Source organism: Nothoprocta perdicaria, unplaced genomic scaffold (assembly GCF_003342845.1).
Source record: "Nothoprocta perdicaria isolate Ctin4 unplaced genomic scaffold, notPer1 scaffold_318, whole genome shotgun sequence".
Taxonomy (NCBI): Eukaryota; Metazoa; Chordata; class Aves; order Tinamiformes; family Tinamidae; genus Nothoprocta; species Nothoprocta perdicaria.
The window spans coordinates 380,131-402,167 of record NW_020455553.1 but is presented as its reverse complement, the minus strand read 5'-3'; the positions used below and the strand labels follow the sequence as shown (position 1 = coordinate 402,167).

Below are 22,037 nucleotides of genomic sequence, written 5' to 3'. Positions count from 1 at the left end.
CTCTCCTCTCCTCTCCTCTCCTCTCCTCTCCTCTCCCCTCCTCTCCCCTCCCCTCCTCTCCCCTCCTCTCCCCTCCCCGAACAGGCCCTGTTTGCTTAGTCTTTCCTCATACAAGAGATACTCCAGTCCTTTAATCATCTTTGTTGCTCTCTGCTGGACCCTCTCTAGAAGCTCCACATCTCTCTTGTATCAGGGAGCCCAGAACTGCACCCAACACTCCAGGTGCAGCCTCCCCAGAGCTGAGTAGAGGGGCAGGATCCCCTCCCTGCCCTGCTGCCAACATCCTCCTGATACAGCCAGGATCCCATTGGCCTTCTTGTGAACGAGGGCACTGCTGCCTCATGGTTAACTAACCATGTTACCAGGTTAGCCCTCGTAACAACCAAGGCTCCCAGGTCCCTCTCTGCGGAGCTGCTCTCCAGCAGGTCGACCCCTAATCTGTACTGGTGTCTGGGGTTATTCCTCCCCGGGTGCAGGACCCTGCACGTGTCCTTGTGGAACCTCATGAGGTTCCTCTCTGCCCAGCTCTCCAACCTGTCTCCAACTCTCCATCCCTCTGAATGGCAGCACAAAACATCCTGCGCTACATGGAGAGGAGGCAGGACAACTGCAGCTGTGCCCTCATCTCTCAAACTCCTCCCCAGCCTCAATTCAGCAGCAAGTTTGGGGCATCAAGAAATAAGAAGACAATATTTAATGCCAGAATCTACAATCAAGCTGCCTTTCCCCCCCGGATTGCCTTGGCTGGTGAAAGCCACTTCCTCCTGCACTTGGAAAGTCAGTCCGACACTGACATAACCTCAAACCGGGAAGTTTCTGAGCAGAAAAATTGCACCAGCAGATACACACTCTGCAAAACAGGGTGTCTGGGCTGTGGTCCCACTCATCTGCAGGTGAGGAGCCGAATGGGCAGCAGCGCCCATCTCAACAAGCCACATTGGAGCAGGTAGCCCTCCTCTGATCACAGATTTGTCCGTGCCTATGGAAAAGCACCTAACAGGTTGGATCCTCAGCCATGATACATCACGGATGGTTCCAGTGTAGCCAATACACCCAACTCTGATTTACACCAGCTAGGAACAGGGCCTCTCTCTCCTTCTCACCTCTTGCTTCCCAGGCCACTTGGTAGCTCCCGCTCTGCTGAGGCTGCTGCCTCCTTCCACTGCCCAGGCTGCCCAGCGAGCAAAGCTGCTGTGATGCAGCCACGATTAAACCTATCCATAAGGACCAGCTAAGCCTAAAACATCCTTGTAGGAAGGAACAGGAGCATTTTTTCAGCCATCCCCTTACAAAGGCCCAAGTTTGCTGTGCCACGGTTCACCTAGGAAAGCGCCCAGCCCATTGCCACTGGGGGAAGCGTCAGGGGCTATGACAGGGAAGGACATTTCCCGCTACCCAGCCATTTGCTCCAGGGGCTCTAATTTACAAGCAGCAGGTGCTCGGCACACAAGGGACAAGGTCCATTCAGCTGCTGCAATGTCCCTGAGGGTGGCACTTCCCAGACTCCCGGTCCTTAATAGAGTCTAATTGCTTTTGTCCATTAGAAGGAGGGGTGGCAGCGATGCAAGGGGGAGGGGGGAAGCAGTTAAATTCAACTTAATGAATTATTACATTTCAGAGAGACACGTTACCGAGCAGGGCAGCAGCGGGGGCTGGTGACATCTGAAAGTGGGTAGGCGATGCTGACAGATCAAGGATTGCTCAGAGCCAATTTGCAGCAGCGGGTAGAGATAATACTGTATGTGAGTGAGAACAGGGCCAGCAACGCAGAGTGACAGCCGTTTGGGAAGGCTCCAGATCAGGGGGAGGGTGGCAGCGTCGAGAGCGCGAGGCACCTCGATCCCATTGAAGGATTCTGCTCTCTGGGGTATTTAGGTTACACTGCCAGGGAACATCCCATTTTTGCCTTGCAAAGAGCCCTGGCTGGATGGGTCTGGCTAAGGAAAGCAGGGCACTGCTCCTCTGGTCAGAGCCGATGATCTGCAGCTTGGAGCATCCAAACTCTGTAAAGCCCCTCTGCAAAGCACTTGGTTACAGCCAGGAGGCTTGAAGGATCCCTGCAGAAAGCACAGGACCCCTGCAGAAAGGCACGTGCAACATCTCTTCTGTCCACTTGGGTCTCCTGGTCAGGCAGATTCATTTTTAGCACAGGAGAGATCCATCACAGGATCCTCCGTGCTCAGCAAAGCAGAGCCAAACTCATCAGGGCCTTCAGCAACCTCAACACTCTACTCTGCCCACATAAGTGTATCTGCTACGACCAGGCAGACGTCAGTGAACATCACCTTACTCTGACTTCTTCCTCCCAGAGCCTCATGCAACCTCGCTTATGGCAGGAAAAACAGCTAAGAGAACAAAAATATCAAGGATGCTGCAATCTACTTGCATCCATTCAGGAGATTCTTTGAGTCCAGAGTGCGCTGGGGAGGTCACAACTGCATTGCCACTTCATTCTCTGAATAAGGAGCCACCAATCTTCAAACTCCTTAATCCATTGCTTTTTTTTGCCACCATTAAATGTGCTTGCCACAAACCAGCTACCAAACAGGTCTTGGAACGGTAAGAGTAGGCAGCAGAAAGGATAGGGTAGGTAGAGGAGAAATACAGGATTATGTGCCAAAGATGAGGCAGCAGTACCACGTTGCAGTGAAAAAGCCAATTATAATGGGAAATGTAACAAGAAACAGCATCTGTAAGACATCAGGTAATACTTCTGCTCTGCTCTGCACTAACAAGGGCTCAGCTCATGGACCATATTCAGTTCTGAGAGCAACTTGAGGAAAAACACCTTCCTTCCAGGAGGGTGTCTAAAAGGTTACAGGACAGAACTGACAACGGAAGGTTTGGAAAACATGGAGCAAACAGTAGCAAATCAGGGGGATCAGATGGTATTTACTCAAGAAGTGTAATGGAACTAAAAGAAGAGTGTCGAACTGCTGTGCAGTGTGTAACCTGGTGCTTAAACAGAAGCTGGCAAATAGACAATAAATATGAGGTAGGAAACCGCAGAGCAGAATGTCTGACTCCTGCACTGAAGTGACAATAAAGACTAGAACAGGGAGTCCAAAAGGTACAAAAAGCCTCTGTAGAGGGGGGCTGTGATTCACAAAACCACTTTGAACAAACCAACAGCTACGTGGATAAGGGCAATCACTTGATTTAAGTTCACTTGACTTTCCCCAAGAGGCTTGAGAAAATTCCTTAAGCAGAACCTTCCTTACGGGGAAGTCTTCTCATGAAGTAATAACTGGTAAAAAAAAGAAAAAGGGGGGAGAAAGGAAGCATCCTACTGCTCATATTCTCTTCTAACGGTGGCTGTTGGCCATTGGTTATTCCTGTGCTCTTAAACAAGACTGGGTGCTCATGTTATTGTGAGAAAGCTGTAGCAAGAAACAGCATAAAGCTGACTATGCTAAAGAAAGAGAGCACATTTATGGAGTGCCAGCAGACATATGAGTTGGGGAATGAAAAGCTGACAAGCTGTTGGTGACTTGGAACGACAAACGGGGAGAAACTATGAGATACCAAGCCTGAGATTACCCATTACATCACTGCCCCATTTAAAAAGGGGATGGTACCTTTGAGAAAGCTTGTGATTTAAACCAGATATGCTTATAGATTCTACCTGATGTCTCTCACTTTCACAAGGTCCTAAAGCCCTAAAGGGGGTTATATTAGACAGGATTAATATGAAGCTTTATGAACAATTCAAAAGACCTTGTCATGATAGTTTGCACTGACACCCCACGCTAATAGGAGAAGACTTTGCTGTGAACAAAAATAGAGGCAGAAAGGAAAGGGAATGACAACATGAAAACAAAGAGAAAAGGCAGCCCAAATGGGAAATCATCTCCACAGATGGGGAGAAAACAAGAAAGGACACCAGATGAGAACTGAGGTGAGCACTCCATGAGAAAGAGCTCCTTTTATAAGCCAGTTCCTTGGGGAGATAAAGACCCTTGGGGCTCCAAATGAGGCCCAAGACAGTAGGACAGGGTCACCCTCGGCTGACACAGGGGACATCACACTCTTCCCGAAGAGCAACACTGACTGATGACAATGGAAAATGGGAGGAGACATCAAACAATCTGAAGATCCCTTGGATTCATCCTCGGACAGCTTTGAAGATGAAGTTCAGGGACTCAGAGAACCACCGTTCGATGCCAGTGTGTTTGATTGATGTTTGAGAGCCAGAGCAGCAATACAGACACCAAAATGGCATGCGCAGTTGAACCACGCAGGTCAGTGGGCAAACAGCCACACATTCAGAGCCAGCTGGAGTTTTCTGAGCCTCATGTTTCCTTTCGAGGTACAGTATATTGCAGTCATTAGGTCAAAAATGCTTACATTCTCATCGCTAAATCAGAAAAAAAGCGAGTTGCTCATCTCCCAACTACCTTGAAGCGGCATATGAGAACTTTGCATTTGCTGATGGGGACACAATCCACCAAACAGGAAAGACTTTTAACCTTTAACTCCTCTCCAGTAATCTCTATTTCTTGTCTACAACTAGCTCCAGTCATCAAGCTCTCCTCCGTCCATGAGCAGGTTCATCCATTGCTTGGGAATATGGTTGGGCTCAGCTGCACACTGCTGCAAAGCCTGCCCCACACCGATGGATCCACGCAGAGACACGGGTGTCCAGAGCAGCCTCTGCATTTTGGGGTGGGATCTGCTATAGGCAGCTTGATGACTCTCCAAGCACTTTGTGCATGCTCTCCAAGAACAAGAAGCACCCTGTGATCAAAGGGAGAAAAGCATGCCTGGATGCTTGCTTTGTTCTCCATCCAACCCTGCTGTCTGTGGCACTACTACCTTTTAGAAACAGGTAGGTTTCCCAGGACATGTAGCCTCTGAAAAACCACAAGTTCGAAGCACTTACTCTTTTGAAGCAGAGAAAAACAGATGACAAACAGGATAAGTATCACCTAGGAAAGGCAGCCACCGATATTCCAGTTGCAGAGCTGCAGTTTCAGCATTTTCCAGAAGGTAACAGTGCCGGGGCTTGTACCTCCTGTCCCACTGTGGCACCGCATGTGCGGGTTGTGATATTGCACCAGAGGCCACTTAGCACCTTCAATTCGTGCTGTCTGAAAGCTACAGAAAGGTGATGAAGGATATTGCAACTGCAGCACTAAGAGCTGGAGGTGGAGGCTCTGAATTTCATTTTGTGCCTTTCAGAGCAGCACTGGTATAAGTAGTGCAGCTTTAGTGCTTCGAGAGCCCCGGGCCTCGTTCACAGTCACTCCCACTGTCTCATGCAGCGCTGGGAAAGAGTCACTCCCCCCTTCCCCTCCCATGTTCCATGCAAACGGAGAAGAAAACATCCCCCCTTTGCAATAGTGATCTACAGATGAAAGATGCGGGGCCAGTACTGCAGGTGAGCTACAGAGAGAAAAACTGATGATTTCCAACATTTCGGCATATTAACTTCCCAGGAACTTTCAAGCACTCTAATTGAATCCTTCAGCAGACAAACACAATGAATTCAGAACTACCCGTCATTTGCGCAATCCACAACACAACTGCTAGGTATGTCACTGCCACTGCAAAACAAACAAACAGCCACCCACGATTTACAAGGAACTGATAACACGATGTGATCCGCTTCAAGGAACCTGTTTAATTCACCCACCCGAAGTGCCAAATACCCCCTTGGCTGATATGGAACTGGCCGCTTGAAATCTGGACATTTCCAAAGCCACCGATCAAGTCAAATAGTTATGGCCACATGACTGATAGAGATAATGACAGAAATGACGAGGATGAGGGACAAACAACTCCAAAACACAATCTGTAGGCAAGAATTATCTGCCGAATGCTTTGTGAAGAGGATAGAAAACACGCCTTTCACCCACAGTCTGCAGACTAAAGGACGCTCGCAAGGAGACGTGAATAACGGCAAAACTGAAGCAGCTGAGACCTGCTGGCAAGTAAGATGTGCAGAGAAACCAAAGGGGAAAGCCACCAAATCATCTTTGTTGTAGATTTTTTGTCCTGTTCAGTGGGCTGTAAGAGGAATCGTGTTTTTCCCACATCACCGGGGGATAGGGCACACCAAACACACATCTCCCATCACGCAGATCTTCTGCAAAGGGCTTTGGAGGCCCTCAGCAGAGAGGTGGCAGTGAAAGGCAGAGAGGCCCTGTTGAATATGGATGCCCACCTGGCTGCTGCATAAAGCTGAATATCTCAAAGGCTCCTTTGCTTCCCTCGTGGAAGGTACTCAAAAACCACGTTGATGACACAAGGGCTCCCCCAGCATACAACAAGCATGCCCATTTCTCGCTACCCACAGCTCCAGAGAAGGGGTCAGCCTCATGGATCACCCAAACCACCATGCACCTCACAACGCTGGCAGGGATGCATTGAGATGGTGACGTGTTTCCAACTCTTCTCATCTCCCTTTCCTCGCATTCCTCTTCACAAGTGGCTTAAGCTACTCCAGCTACCACCTTCACCAAACACAAAGCAGCCACAGGCATCACAAGCCTCAGAGCTGCTCATCCACACTATATCCACTAAAGAAACTACAGCGCTTCCAAGGCTTCCTGCACCCAACACAACATTTATTATGCTGGTCAGCATTATGCTATTACTCAGAGTTTCCCCACAAGCTTCCTGTACCATGGTGGCCTGTCTCCCCACTTCCCCTCCACAAACCGCCTACCTCCAAGACATTAATCCTCTTCCCAACATTTGTTTGCAAATCACCTGATCTAGATGAAACATAGGACCCTGGTTTTGTCTTGAGCCAGAAGAAGCCTTTGCATCTACTGAAAATATACACTTGCTCCTTTAATACCTTTATTGTTAATTGCTAAAACTTAATCTTATTCATCATTTGTTATGCCTCAAAACTGGATAGGAAAAAAATTCAAATTAAGTGAAGTGAAAAGATTTCAGAGATGGTACAGAAGGCTCCTGAAGGAGATGAAGAATACTCTCCGGAGACTGGGAACGCTGCACTAACCCAACCTGAAAGAAAGATCTTAAGACAAAGAAATCTTGCCAAATTGATCCTTTAATTATAACATTAGTCGTTTCTTTCAAAGGCTTAGTGCATGAGCTGGGGGTGGGGGGGCAGAAAAAGACTTAAAGGGAGAAAAGACTTAACATCACCAAGATGAGTGGAAGCAATTAGGAGGATTTAAATTACTCTCTTGTTTGGTACAAGGCAGATGGATTTCACTTTTCTTGCCATCATGCTCAACTTCTTGCTCTGCCATCAGCTTCAAGAGGGCTTCTCTTCAGCAGTACATCAGACCCAAAGACCTGGCCTTTTCAGTAGGTCAGCCCTGTGGATAGCATCACCTTCCACACCGGACACATACAGCTCCTGAGCCAGGCTGTGAATATTGGTGATTTTAGCAGCTTTTCATCCTTAAAGGTGTGGGAAGTTCAAGAGTGTAGAGGGGAAAGGAGTCTACCAGGGCAATCAAACCTCAACAAGAAGACAAATGCGGCAATACACAGAGGAGGGCTTTACTGCAAACCTGATTTTCTTTGTAGATGCTGGAGAAGACAATAGAAGAGAGTCAAAACACAGCCTGTCTAATCTCCAGAAACCTCCAGAAACAGTTCTGAACACTATATCTTTAAGCACTGCTTATTTCACTCTCTCTGGTCTTTGGTCTGTTTGAGGACAAGCTAGACACAAGCCACCTTCTCACCAGGAGGGACAAAGCAAACAGGACCTCTGCAGTGTCTGGCTTGGGTGGAGTGAGCCATTAGTTATGGTCCTCACCAGACGAGGTGCTGCAGGAAATATTACTGCTTCTTCATCGTGCAGGCCACAGGCCGAGCGGAACGGGCAGCACGATGCTTAACCAGGTACATGGTGCTGGGGTGCGTTGCTGCTTCAGAGATGTAGCATGAACCAACAGATCCACATTGTTGCACGCGAGCAAGAGAAGAAAACCCACTGCACAAAAAAGGCAGAGGAGACCTTTGCAAGACTCCAGCATGGGGCACGTGCAACTTCTGCACTCCTGTGATTCAGAACCCATAGCGTGATCTCAGGGCACTGCCTCCAAAGGATCAACAACAGCAGGGTGGAAGGAGGTACCATCCATGCCTCTTATCCCTCCAGCAGCAGACAGATGGCTGGTGACATAAGAATATCCCTCCATACAACAGCAGTTTTCCCTGGGAAGAGGCACAGCTCTGGTTGTACCCTCTTCCAGGAGAGTGCTGAATTACATCCTCGTTAGGACATGCTACAGTAGTCAGCAACAACTCAGGAGAGTGCTACAAACCTTCCTAATTCCCAAATCCACAGATACTACACGGCAGAAAACTGGCCCTTTTAGCTGATGTTACATCCTTGCTTGCTTTGACCAGCTCTCATCTGCCAAGATTACTTCAGTACCTTTTGAAGCTTTAAAAGCTGAGCAGTCACATCTCCTTGGGCTTTATACCTGCAAAATGTTCTCTAAGTAGAACAGGGCCAATTTTTTCCTTCCTGCTTTCAATTAGAATTAATTGATCCGTAATTGCACCCACAGAGGGGCAGAGTTAATAGACGCAGTCATAAATGCCAAATCCCCAGAAGAACCGGCTCTCCAGGTCCCTGCCTGGAGCGACTCCATCTCCTCTTAACAGCATTACAATACAATTCCTATGTATATGTGTGTGTTAGTATTGAGAGAGAAAAGCGAGGAGCCTTAGTATGATGGAATTCATTTCTCTTTCTCTCCCACATACTTTGTGCTAAGGAGCAGATGGATTCAGGCTGTTTACATCACGGAGGTCATGCCTCAGTTTAACAGTTGGGGAACTGACTGTTGAGAGAAGTGCCTTGCAGCCAGAGGATTACTAAATCCGGGCTCCGGCAAACTTCTGATGGTGGCAAATTAAACACGCAAATGTCCACGTCACAGCCTCTTTGCATGCAGGACTTACCTCAGATGTTTCATTGTTTCCCTAATGAAAACAGCTGCCAGGATAAAGTAAGGGCAGAGAAGCAGCTCTGCCGCAATTTGTGTGTGTGAACTTGCAGAGCAAGGATGGAGATCCCAAACGGATCTCATCCTTAGTCAGTGCAGATGGTGCCGTTCGCAAGCAGCGTGTGCCCAGGTTTCCATTCTTCTCATTGCATGAAGATGCAGATGAAGGAGAGTTTGTATTATACAGATGATCTTTGGTTTGGGCCAATGTATAGTGACATCTCTCTCCTCCTTCAGTCAGCTGAAGTCTCAGTAAGCAATGCCGTGCTAGAGGGCACGGGACATGGCCCCCTTGGCCAGCACTAACAGAGGCTTCTGTCCCTAGAGGCACCACCACGTAGAGGTCACTAGGTCTTAGTCACTTAGTGACATAACTTTCTTGTGTACGGGAGGAGAGTTTAGAGAGCAGGTGATAAGGTCGCTCATACCAAAATATGGTTTGCAGAGATTAAGCCAGTAATTGCTTTGGCATGGTTACAAGCATCTTAAGAGTGGTGTTGCTGTTCTAGTAATACCATGTCCAGCCCTCTACCAGCCATGGGGACAACAGCCAAGTCCCCATCGCTTTAGGGATCTCTGCTTCTGTCACTGCTAGGGCCCTGCCCTTCCAGGCAGAGACAGCCCTCTGCTTCACCATTGCTCAGGCTAAGACTCACCACGTCCTCAGAGGAACCTTCCTCCAAAGTAGTGTCGTAACCCAAAGGAAACATTTCCTTCACATGAAGGCGTTTCCATGGAGCTCATCAGCAAAGTGACCTTCACCTTCAAGCTCGTTTAAGCTGAGAGGAATGAAAAGGGAGCAGAGACCATCCAGGCATTTCCCTGGGTTGTTCATCTAACTAAGAGACACAAGAATGGAAAGGTCACGCTTCGGCTCCTGGAGGGGAGCCAGCTGCTTTCACAGAATCACAGAATGGTTGAGGTTGGAAGGGACCTCTAGAGATCATCTAGTCCAACCTTCCTGCTGAACCAGGGACACCCAGAGCATGGGGTGCCCGGTCACGTCCAGGCAGATTTGGAAGATCTCCAGAGAAGGAGACTCCACAACCTCCCTGGGCAGCCTGTTCCAGGGCTCTGGCACCCTCACAGGAAAGAAGTTCTTCCTCATATGCAGATGGAACTGCTTGGGTTTCGATTTGTACCCATTATCCCTTGTCCTGCCACTGGCCACCACCAAGAAGAGCTTGGCCCCTTCCTTCCTACATTCTCCTCTCAGGTACTTAGATATATTGATCAGATCCCCTCTTGACCTTCTCTTCTCCAGGCTAAACAGGCCCAGCTCACTTAGTCTTTCCTTGTATGATAGATACTTCAGTCCCTTTGTCCATCTTCGTGGCTCTACACTGGACCCTCTGTAGAAGCTCCACGTCCCTCTTGTCCTGTGCTGGGGAGCCCAGACCTGCACCCAATACTCCAGCTTCTTCTAGCACAAAAGGAGTGAAAGAACTGTTAAAAACAGCAAAAGCTAAACAAACAAAGCAAGGAAAAGAGTCATTCCCAGTGAACCTAATCTTTGTGTGTTTTCATTCAAGGACTGTGTCCTTTGTGGGCAGAAGCTCCCTCTGCCTCCTTGCCTCCACAGCACACACTGACTACGCAGTCTAGAGGATGTCCTGCTTCCCACTGCAGCCAGGACTTGAGGGCAGCACGTCCACGGACACTGGTGATCTTGGTGCACCCGCTGCAGCTTTGGGACCATGGCAAGGTAGGAGGGCCTGTTGAGGTGGCTGCTCATCCAGCTGTCCCAGGGCAGTGGGGCACAAGGTGGACTTGCCGCGGGGGCCGCGGAGCCCAGCTCACCTCCATCCTCACCTCATTCAGCCCTCAGGGGAACCGAGCAGTCGTGCTTCTCCCTAGGTACCTGGCACGCCACTAGAGCGTCTCCACTGCCAATTAGGCCAACCGCCCACTTGCATCCTTCCCCAATACAAACCCTATCAGCAATAAACAAACAGTGGAGATGCCAGCCGGTGCCTGGGAAGAGCCCTAGGAAACGGCATCCGACTGAGCAGGGAAGAGCCGCCTCGCGCAGCCCTGGCTGGGCAAGCAGCGCGTCCTGCAACTCCAGGGTCCTGCTGCCGACATATGGCTCTGCTTGGCCCATCCCTCGGCCTTGCAGGTCCGAGGGGTCTTCTCTTGCTGTGTTTGGCATCCTTGGGTCATTCTCAAGAGTCACCCAGGCACCCAAAGCCTGTCAGCGTGTTACGCTGGCAGCCTTCAACACAGCACCAAAGGGCTCTGCCAGTTTCCCAGCCCCATGCTTCCTTCTTGGCTGTTTGCAGGAAAGGTGCAGTGTGATGCTGACATCCAGCTGGATTTGCTCAAATGCCCAAACCGGACACAGCCAAAGAAATATAAAAGCCACCCAGCCCTGCACAGACATCTCCATAACCCATAACGTCTTCCTCCCTGTCGGGCAGCCCAAATGCTTGTCCCGCTTATCTCCCTGAGCCGCTGGCTCCAGCCGAAAGGCAGAACGAGCCCTGGGTTAACCGGTGCCACGCCAGCAGCTTCGGGCAGGTTTCCCTGAGGGGCACCTGGCTGAGCGAGCTGCCCGCAGCGCCTGGCCAGCGCGAGGGACGGGAAAGGGCCGCCCGCACGGCGGAGGGCTCGTCCGCCCCGCGCCCCGCGCGCACCCAGCCCTGCCAGCGGTTCGGGATGTGCTGATGCAACCGCGGTTCATCGCCATGGAGACAAGAAGCTTTTTTTCTTTCCAAACCCAGCCTAATGGCTTGGATTAAAATCTCGTCTTCACTCCAGGAACAGCGGAACGGGGACGTCCGGCTGTGTTGTCCCCATGTTCCCCACGTGTCCACAGTCATCCCACCAAATCCCACCAAAACCTCCCTTCACAGGGCAGCTTATCCCCCTCCCCTGATGCCTGCTATAACCACAGATGTGCCCTGATGCAGCCCCCCACATGCCTCACATCCCTCCCTGTACCCGCCCTCAGCCACCAAACACACCCATTTTTGTACTCATCCCGACTCGGACACGTTTCCGTGACCCTCTCCCCATCTCTCTCCACCCTGGCACCATCAACCAGAAGCTTTACTCTGCCAATTTCCCACAGGTGACCAAAAACATGAGCTTTCCAACAGGGTAGGCAAGCAAGAAAGCTTCTTCAGCAAGGGGGACAAAATACGTGACACCTCTTAGGGTGGCCTTGCTTAGGAGTGTGGAGACAACAGCCCCTTGGATGGAAAATGACACTGCAGGAACCCACGAGCTGCAGCCATCGCACCCTCTCCCAGTTCCAGATTCAATCACCCACTTACCCTGACAGCACCCCCAGGACGAGGTTGAGCACAAAGAAGGATCCAATGATGATGAGGGGGATGAAGTACAGCCAGTTCCAGGTGGCTCCTAAGGCATCATTGGTCTGGAAGGGAAAACAGAAATGAGAGCATGCATTACATTCAACACCAGCACAGCCAGGAGGTAGCGTGTCCCGAGCCAGCCCACGAGTCCCGGGTGCAGAGAAGAGGCTCCTTCCCCCTTCGCACCAGCCGCTTACGCCTGTGTTTATTGAGGGAGACTGACCAAGCTCTCGCGGGTGCCTTGCTGCCAGCTCGCAGCCTTGGCCAAGACCGGGGCCGGGAGAGCTCTAACCGCAGGGCAAAGCCTGACAGCTCGCAGGGCTCCCGGCCAGCCCCGCTCTGTGCCTCTGGGCAATTACTCACAGAGGCTTTTAATAAAGCAGCTCTTGCCACGAACCCGCCTGACGCCTCGCTGCCCTGGCGCTGCGGCACAACGGGACTGCCCAGGGGGAGGTGGCATCCATCTCGTGGCTATGAAACACCCGTCTGCTCTTCGCCCCTCTTCCCGGTGCTAGTTAAGGTCTCGTCTGTGTCCGAGTCACTGGCACAAGCCAACTCCGGCTGGGGTCACCGCGCTCGTCCCCAGTGGCACTGACTTTAGTGCAATGGTCTTCTGGGTGTCTCGGGAACCCCAGGCGGGGCCGGGTGTTTCCAGCTCCCAGGCAGGCCGGGAAAGCTGCTGTGGCTGGGAAAAGCCACCAGAGCCGATGGCAGCCTCCTCGGGAGAAAGGGAGTGGGTGCTGGCAAAGGAGCCAGCCGATCACTCCGAGGAGACTCCAAGAGCTTCCAAAGAAATCAACAGCCGGCAGTTTCCCTGCCCAGCAGCTAGAAGAGAGGTGACCACTTAGCAGCAAATTCCCGGGGGTTATCAGCTAATGACACCAGCAGCCGCTCCCAAGCTGCCTCTCCCGGCTGCACCTACCACTTTACAGGCACAGCCAACGCTTGCACGGCCTGAAACCCGTGCATAAATATGGACGTTTATGCACATGCATATGTATGTGCTCCCTTCTTTCCACACTCAAAGCTAAAGCGCGTCTGCCCAGGAGAGCCCAGCACCCAGCGAGCCTGGCCGCGTGTCCTGTTGGCCGCAGAGCCCCGAGCCGCGCTCCGCTCCCCGCTCCGATCCTCCACGTGGATGTCGTCCACGGCCGTCTCCCTCCACACAACCTCCCCGCAGCCCCTGCCAGCCCTCCCTTCAAAGGCACCGTCCCAAGGGAAGGCTTGGCCTCCGGCAGACACTCTCATGGTTGCTCTAATTTCATCCTAAATTTATTTGTGGCCAGTTTATACCCGCTTGTTCTTTTGCCAGCATAGGCCTTTGGCTTAAAGAGCTCTTCTCCTTCCTGTTCCCCAGCCTTATATGTTATAGATATTGATCATGGCCATTCCCAGCCTTTACTGTGCTAGCCAGAGCTATGTCTCCCCTCGTTTTTTCCCTCATATGACAGGTTCTCCCTCCCAAATTTATCCAGCAGCCCCTTCCCTGCTCCGGCTTAGGCCTCTTGGAAATAGGAGCCCAAAGCAAGAGGCTCAGGCGTAGGCTGGGCCTCCCTCTCCAGGCCACGAGTCCTCCACTCGAGGCCACGGCCTCCATGTCCCGCTCAGGAAAGCTGCCCGACACGTTGTGCCTCGAGAAGCACCATCCACAGCCAGCCCCGAGGCGCCAGCAGCCGCTCGGCACCATCCAGCACCGTCTCCATGCTGCTCACTTCTTGCCGGCCTCACAGCTCCTCTTCCACTTCCCATCTTCTCTCGCTCATAAACAGCTTCCCCTACCAAATGCTTTACTACGGAGAGGAGCCCTGCGTTTTTCCTCCGCTTGGAAACCAGGCCTCCGATGCCAGGTTAGCCTGGCATGACCTACCTTTGGCAAACCCATGATTCATTTTCCTCTTGTGCCTTCAAAAATCTGTTCTAAAATGGCATGCGATTGAGGTCAGGCTTACAGTCCTATTCCTGCCTGGCTTACTTTTTCCTACTCCCCCCACTTTTAAATATAGGCATTACATTCGTTATTCTCCAGTCAGATGGTGCCTCCCCCAACTCGGTGGAGTTGTTAAAAATACTCGTTACCAGACCCGCCGTGTCATGTGCCTGCTCTCTCCAAAGGCTGCCGTGGAGCGAGGACCACCACGGGGTGGGTGGCCACCGTGCACATGCACCGGGGCGCCAGCCCGGCCACCGCTCCACCTTCCCCTGGATCCCTGAGCACGCCGAAAGCCGTGGTGAAGCATCGCCATCGGGAGCGAGCTCCATACCCAGCCTTCAGCTCCACCTTGCCCTGCTCTTGTTTGAAGGGCTGCCGAGCTGCCAGCTGCTCCTGCCCTTCTGGCAGCTCCCACATCACCTCCCTACTTCTTCAGCACTAAGACATAGTCCTCACTCCTGAGCAACCCCTTTTTCCGCACCACGTATTCCCACTATCCCTCGTTAGGCATCACCTCGCTCCATAGAGCCTCCGCCAGGCCCTTTTCCTTCGCTTCAGGCAGCAGTAGGTTGCCGTGCAGAGAGGGCAGGGCAGGCAGAGTCCACAGCTAATTCAATCCCCAAACTAAACGAATGCTGTAACTCCTTTAATGAAAAAATATTCCCAGCTCATGCTCCTGCACTCCCTGGCTCCCTGTGCTACACGCCAAGTCCCTTGGCCAAGTCGGGAAATTCAGGACCTGCCCGGCACGCAGTTCAGGCGCCTCTGCCCTTCAGCTGAGCCCGTTACCTTCCCGCTCGGCCCCACACGAGCCTAGGGCAGCACACGAGGAGCGCCGTGAGGGCCGGGGAAGGAGCTGCTCGCAGCTCGCGGCAAGCGCGCGCCTCCCAACAGCGTGTGCTCGGAGGAGGAAATTGTCGGCGCCGGGGAGAGCCGGCGGCCGCGGGGACCCGCGTCTTGTTCTTGCGGCTGCAATTGTGTTTTCCAAGGGCGGGAAGCGCATGGAGAGCTGCAGAAGAAGGTCTCACTCGGGGGGCTAGAAATCTAACGTCTAAATATACACGTAAGTGGAATGCAAAGCACAGGCTCGCAGCCCACACGCATCCTCCCTCGGGCTGCACTCGCATGGGAAACTTTAGGATTTCTTTGCCATAGGGAAGGGGGGAAAAAACCCACAAACTCAGTCGCTCCTGCCTAAAAATAAACACAAAGCATGTTCTGCCTTCACAGCCTCCCTTTAAGCGCCACCCATTTCCCGGTGCTCAGTGAGAGGAATTGGGATCCTGCCGACCGAGGCAGCGTGTCCTGAGAGCAGGGGGGTTGAGGAAGCCGCTGCCCTTCGCTCACACATCTATTCCCTCGCTTGGTGGGTCTCCAGTGCCTAGTGCCAGGGCTGTGCTCCCACTTCAGGCCTTCCCTGGAGGGTAGGGGCAAAAGGGAACTTGCTCCCTTTATCGAGCTGCCTGTAGGAAGGGTATCCTTGAGGTCACCACAACCAGGAAGCGCTGCATTTGGTCAAAAGGCCCAAACATGCAGAGGGAAGAAGAGAAGAAAGATGGATGGATGGATGGATGGATGGATGGATGGATGGTCGGTCACTCAAAGTCATTGCATCTGAAAGACCAGGTATACAGAGAAGGAGAAGATGCAGGGAAGGAGAAGCCAGTCCTTGGCTGCAAAGAATCAAGGCCAAACTGCTGCATGCAGACAGCAGATCCATCTGCCCGCTCCGAGCTCCAGCAACCGCCTCCCCGCGCACACTGATGTCCTGCACTCAGCTGAGCCCCCTGTCAAAATTCATCTGCGTTAGGACAGGGCCCCTGCGATTTCTGCTTGAATCCAGACCAAACAGCACGTAATTAGATTGGGGTAATATACAATCATTAGCGCAAGCAGCTGGCCGTGGCTTGTGCATGGAATAGACAGCGTGGTGCTGAGAGGAACAAGGTCCATTGTGGCCCCTCCGCCGAGCAAGGGGAAGCCTCTTCTCCCGGACCAAGGGCTGCTTCCTGATCCCACATTCATTGCTGTCCTTTTCCTCTGCTTTTCCTCTCCAGTGCTGCCCCCAGGCTTGGGCTGGGATCAGACCCGTCGCCAACAGCGGATGCAGGACCCGCCGGTGCCCCCAGGCTCCGCGGGCAGCGCTGCCTCCGACCGCTGCTCCCTGCATCCATCTGGGAAACGCGCACGTGCGACAGCAGCAACATCTCAATATACCAGCAAAAAAAAAGCCACCTTCCAGCACGTTCCAGGGCCTTGGTGGCCCCTCAAGACCCTGCAGCCCGTGGCTGCTCTGGGCAGCACAGACACAGACCTGCTTCGGCCCCGTAATAGCAGTAATTGCATCTCCTGCATGCGGGGCCGGGCCTCGCTCCTGCCAGCGGGGCCTGGCATCCGTCAGCGACCCCGGCGCTCTACAAGATGTGAATGACAATGCTTTTCTTCCCTAGATTAGGTTAATGAGGAAGTGGGTGCGTTGCCTTTGCAGGAGGAGGGCCCGATCCTGCCGGGCAGGGGGCTGGCTGCCTGCATGAACGGGCAGTGGGAAGCTGGGAATCTCCCAAAACGGGATGTTTGAAACGCAGGCCGGACCCAAGCGCACGAGTACACACACACAGGTGAGAGGAGGGAAGCAGGAGGAAGAGAAACAGAAAATGTTGGATTGCATTTCTCTATTTTCCAAATGAAACATTTCCAACTTTTGACTCGGAAAAAAAAGCATGTTGCTAAAAGCCTTATGAAAATTGTTTCAAAACTGCTTGGAATGGGCACCAGTTTTCATTTCGGGGCCCTCTCGGCCCCTCTGCCCCTGCCCATGGCTCTGGGGAGAGCGTCAGAGGTGGGAGAAGGGGCTCTCTGCTAAAGGCTTTAAGCCCAGATCTTTCCAACGCTCTCGCAAAGTGAAGGTGCTTGAAACCCACGGCCAGCCCTGGCCCTCCTCGGGCTCCTCCTGGGGTGCAGGGGAGGCCTCTGCCCGGACCTCCCGCTGCCGGAGCGGCCGGCATCCAACAGAAATAGCTGCAGCCGTAATAAGATCTGCGCTCGCTAGCAAGCTGCTAAGAGCACTGGGTGCTGATTAAATTTTCATGCCTCCCTGACAGGATTTTTTTTGTTGTTTTGTTTTAATTTAAAACACACAAGAAGGGACTTCTTTTCCCCGGGCAAGTGTTCCAGCGCGAGAGCCTGGCAGCGTCCCAGGGCACGGAGGATGGGAAAGCAGGAGGGACGGGGGCAGAGCAGCCACAACGGTGCTGCCTGAAAACCAGCTCCAAGGAAGGGGCACGAGGGAGTGAAGAGCAGGGCCCAAAGCATCCCCGCTCCCAAAATCAGGGACTAGGAGGGAGCTAAACCAGGGGCAGCAGCACCTTCTCTCCGGAGGAAACCCACCTGGAGCCCCGTGGGATGCTCAGCCCTGCTGAGGAAGGCGGCGCGGGGAGATGTCACTCGCTGTGGGTGCTTCTAGGAGGGAGACCTCATTGAGCATCTCACGCGGTGCCCGCAAAACCCTGCGGACTTGAGCCAGCAAGCAAGGGGCAGCCTCGAGCATACACAGAAAACTCCCAGCTCTGCCCGTGCCAGGGGCTCGCGGCCCTCAAGGCACCTCGGCAGTGAAGCCCTGGCCCGTGGCTCCCCGCGCGGCCTGGCTGCAAGCTCCTGGTTACGCCACGCACATACAGAGGCATAATGTGTAGAGGCACATACCTGCCTCTACAGCCCGAGCCGGGTGGCCCTCTGATCTCTTGTAAGGCACGGGGCAGCTCGTCCCCACGCGGCACTTCCCAATGCTCCGGGCTGAGAGGCTGGGCAGGGACCCCCTTATTGCCCCTTCCAGCCCTCCATGCGCCGGCTGGGGTTAGCGAAGGAAGCAGGAGCTGGAGGCCGGACAAGTAGGGCAGCCGCCGGCTCCACCAGCCTCCTTCCTCCCTGCGGGCCCTGCACAAATCGCCCTTAATATAAATCCAGCCCCAGGAAGAGGTATCTGCTCGAACAGGAGCGGGGGGAAAAACTGCAGCAGGCAGAGGCAGCCCGAGGCACCATGAACCTCCAATTCCCTCTGGAAGGAATTAAAGCCTCTCAGGCACTCACGGATGGGAGCTGGAGAAGATACGACATGCCTCACGTTGAGGACTTCATTTTCGTGTTATTTTCCATTATACTGATACTTCTGCATGGCACGACAGCATTTCACGCGGGAAGACCAGGGAAAGCAACCGGAGGGCCAAGCACATCCACGGAGTGACCCACCACGTGGAAAACACCACATGGGGATGACACTCGTCTCACGGTGCTCTCCCCAGGCCCCAAGAGCTGCCTTTCTACACCTAGCAAACAGGGGAAAACAGAGCCCAAACACCCCGACAAGCAAACAACTTTGCTGGGGCTTTCGCCGCCGCTCTGTGAGGGGTCTCGCTGCAGAGCGGAGCCTCTATCCCACACTGCAGCCCCTCGTCCTTGGCACGCGCTGGGACACCACGGAGCCGAGCACCCTTGGCCGGGCAGCCTGCCGGCCCCCAGAGCTCCACAGCAGCCAAGGGGAGCAGGAAGACCCAAGGGGATCCCTGTGCACAGCGCTGTGTCCACCACCACGGACCATCTCCTTCGCCCAGCAGGCTCTGGCCACCCCCAGCTCCCAGCACGTTACCACTCTCTCCTTCCACATCTTTTCCTCAAAGGAGTCGCAAACACATTTTGACTCCGTCTTCAGCTGCTCCCTGAGGACATCCAGGCTGCTAATGGCCCAGAGCCTGCAAAAGCAGCCAAGGGCAGCAGGCAGCCCATGCAGTGTCCAATGGAGAGGGAAGGGAGAAGCATCAAGTCACCTGCAGACCTAGGGGCTCCTGGAGGAGCCAGCATCAGGAGGAGGCATCAGGAGCGCATCCATGTCCAAGGAAGGCCAAGGAAGCACCTCCAGACAGCCTAAGGGAAGAGCCTAAGGGACCACACAGGGAAAAGCAGGAGAGAGGAGAGAGGAACGGGAAAGGGAGGAACCTTATGGTCCCAGCCACTGGGGACATCCTGGCAGCATCTGGCCAGCACTGCGATAATTGCTGGGAAAATCACTGGGATACCAGGTGGGAAAGGCTTCAGCTCCCAGCTCCAGCACGGAGCCGCAAGGAGAGGAGGTGGCGATGAGCCCTGCGCAGGGCTGCCCGCGTGACAGCCACCACGGGAGCTCAGAGCGCTCCCTGCAGCACTACGTGTGGCCGGGCTGCTTGTCCCACCGAGGGGGACAACGTCAGCGGAGCTAAAATCAGCCTTGCTGCACCCAACAGGCCGAGTAAATATCCAAGAGTGTTTCCCCATCACCCACCCAGTCTGCCTCCCGCAGAGCGGTGCCACCCTGCAAGTCTCGGGCATTACGAGAACCAGGGTAGAAAAACATTCCTGGCGCAGTGACGCTGCAATCGACGCCGGAATTAGGCTGGGAACGGGACTGGAGTGGTTGTTCCTAGCCCATAAACCAAAGGCAAGGAATACATCCGACCACCCGTGAAGAGGCTGCGCTCTGTGACAGCCTCTGCCCCAGTTCCAGCGTCGGAAACGTCGCGGGGCGGCTCCCTCTGGAGCAAACCCTGTCCACGCTGCTGGAGCAGGAGGCTTGTTGCAGACCCACTCACAAGGTTTCACTCTGTGCAACAGGTTGCAAACTCAGCCCAGAGATGGGCCAAAGCCCTTTGCCCAGGGGATCCAGAGATGCGTACGAGATGCCTCTGTGTCCCCCTGGCATCTCCTGCCCCAGCGGGAAGGCCTGGCCCCATCTCCACCACTATGGAAACTCAGCATTCCAAAGGTTTTCAGGGTCTGGAAATGGTGGTTCTGGTTCGTCACCCTCCCGCACGGCTGCCCAGCGAGACCCGGGGCCGCGTTACTCACGTTGTACAGGACTGTGGTCCACCCTTCCATGGTGATGCACTGGAAGACGGTCAACACAGCAAAGAGGATGTTGTCGAACTGCGTGATCCCATCGTTGGGACCGATCCACTCGCGGCACTCGTAACCTGGGGGGCAACCCTGCACCCCGCACGGATGTGGGGGGTCCAGCTCCTCTAGTTCACCTGTGAGCAGAGAGCCAAAGGACACAGGGCTAAGGGAGAAGCAGGGGATGGCCAAATGCAGTGGGCTTGGGACACAGTGGGAGGCCTCCATGAGGACTAGACCTGACTGCTCCGGAGAGGACAAGAAGAGATTGCTAAATTCAGAACAAAAAGCTGGGGGTTAAACTAGCACTGGAAGTGCCAGGGCATGGAGCATGAGTGGGGCCATGTCCTCACCTGAATTGTTTGTGTAGCAGGCCCGGTGCAGCTTCCCACTGTAAAACTCCAGGCCGATGATGGCAAACATCAGGATGGCGAAAAACAGCAACAAGCCGATCTGCAGAAGAGGCACCATGGCCTTCATGATGGATTTCAACACGATCTGCAGACCTGCAAGGGAGAGGAGACCGCAGAGCTCAGCAAGGTGCTACAGCCCCCTCCCCTGCTTGGGACACGTCCATCCCACACGTGGCTAGAAAGACAGTGGCCCTGGAGGAGGAGGAGAGGTGACAGGCCCAGCACTGGAGGATGTCTCTGTACAGCTGAGGACCACGGAGGAAAATGCGGTCCCGAGGGAAGCAGAGTGGCCTGGGTGCAGAGCAGGGCTCTGGGGAGGGATGATTTCTGGATGCGCCTCTGACTCACTGAGGCTCTAATGAAGTCCTCCCTCCTGTACCCTGCCTTCCCTCTGTGCTTTGCCTCGTGTGAGTAAAAGCTCACGGAGGCAGGAGCCGTCATCCGCAGAGCACTGCACGGAACCCAGCCTGGCGGCCCCCTGCTTCCCACGGGATTGCCGCGGTGCTGCCGCGCTCCACGTCCCCCGCCTGCTCCTGGCCTCCTCCGGGACCCGCTGTCAGCGGGAGCCCTGCGAGGGATGGAGCGAGAGCCCCAACCCTGCCGGCATCCCCCAGCAGCTGTAAGCCAGGAGACCTGCACGTGCCCAGCAACCTGCTCCTCAGGGCGGGAGCTCTCTTCCAAGGAACCTTAATTCTGACCAGTTCTTCCACCACAGAGCACTTTCCAGTGGGATTCGCACACAACTGGGCCTGACAAGCATCCCCCGAGTAGCAACTGGTGGAAGGGGTCAGGCTGAGACATCTCTTGCTAGCAAAGGAAGGGACACCTTCCCCGTCGGATTTCTCTGCTCCTGGAGCAGCTTTTGCTGGGGCTGTTTCTGGGCCTGCCCGCCGGGAAGAGCTAGTGAGGAGCTGCTGTTGCCAGGAGCACCAAGGCACCAGGATCCCCTCTCCGGGGCCCTGGGCTAAACTCCTCACGGCGCCCAAGTGCTGGGCAGCTTCCACAGAAGATTTGCTCGCCTGCCTCTGCAGTAGAGCACAGCCAGCTTCCCAGGGCTGCTTCGGAGTCTTCTGGAATAAATCCCACAGCATTTCCAGAACCTAATAAAGCTGGTGCTGCCCTTGATCTCTCCCACTTACAATTACGGCCCTCTCTGCAGGGCTGCGGCTTGGTACAGGGCTCCAAGAAGACTGTGAGAAAGCTCTGAGCATCCAGCAGAGCATTTTTTACACACCAGCCACCAGTGGCTGGACTCAGTGCCCAGGACAACCCATGTTCCTTTCTCTTCTCCTTTCTGTCCCCAAGTTAGGGATCCATCGTACTGCAAGCTCAATGCCCAAGGTGGGAAGGAAGGGAGGATCAGAGATACCAGCAGCCTACTTTCTTTATTTATCCCCATTCCTGCGGATGAAAACTTGCACAAAACTAGATCTCCCCTGAATAAACCTCAGTCCTTAAAGGATCCACCCACTGCCTTCTGGCCGGGGAGCGGAACCAGCGCGCGGGT

At 53.8% G+C, this 22,037-nt stretch overlaps 1 protein-coding gene across 1 annotated transcript in view; it reads right to left on the bottom strand.

Moving 5' to 3' along the window:
- The window catches only part of CACNA1E (calcium voltage-gated channel subunit alpha1 E), an 85,749-nt gene that overhangs the window by 49,549 nt on the left and 14,163 nt on the right, over positions 1-22,037 (bottom strand). Inside the window, 3 exon segments of the mRNA XM_026042910.1 lie at positions 12,227-12,330; positions 20,073-20,254; positions 20,471-20,623. Coding sequence (XP_025898695.1) covers positions 12,227-12,330; positions 20,073-20,254; positions 20,471-20,623 — 439 coding nt within the window.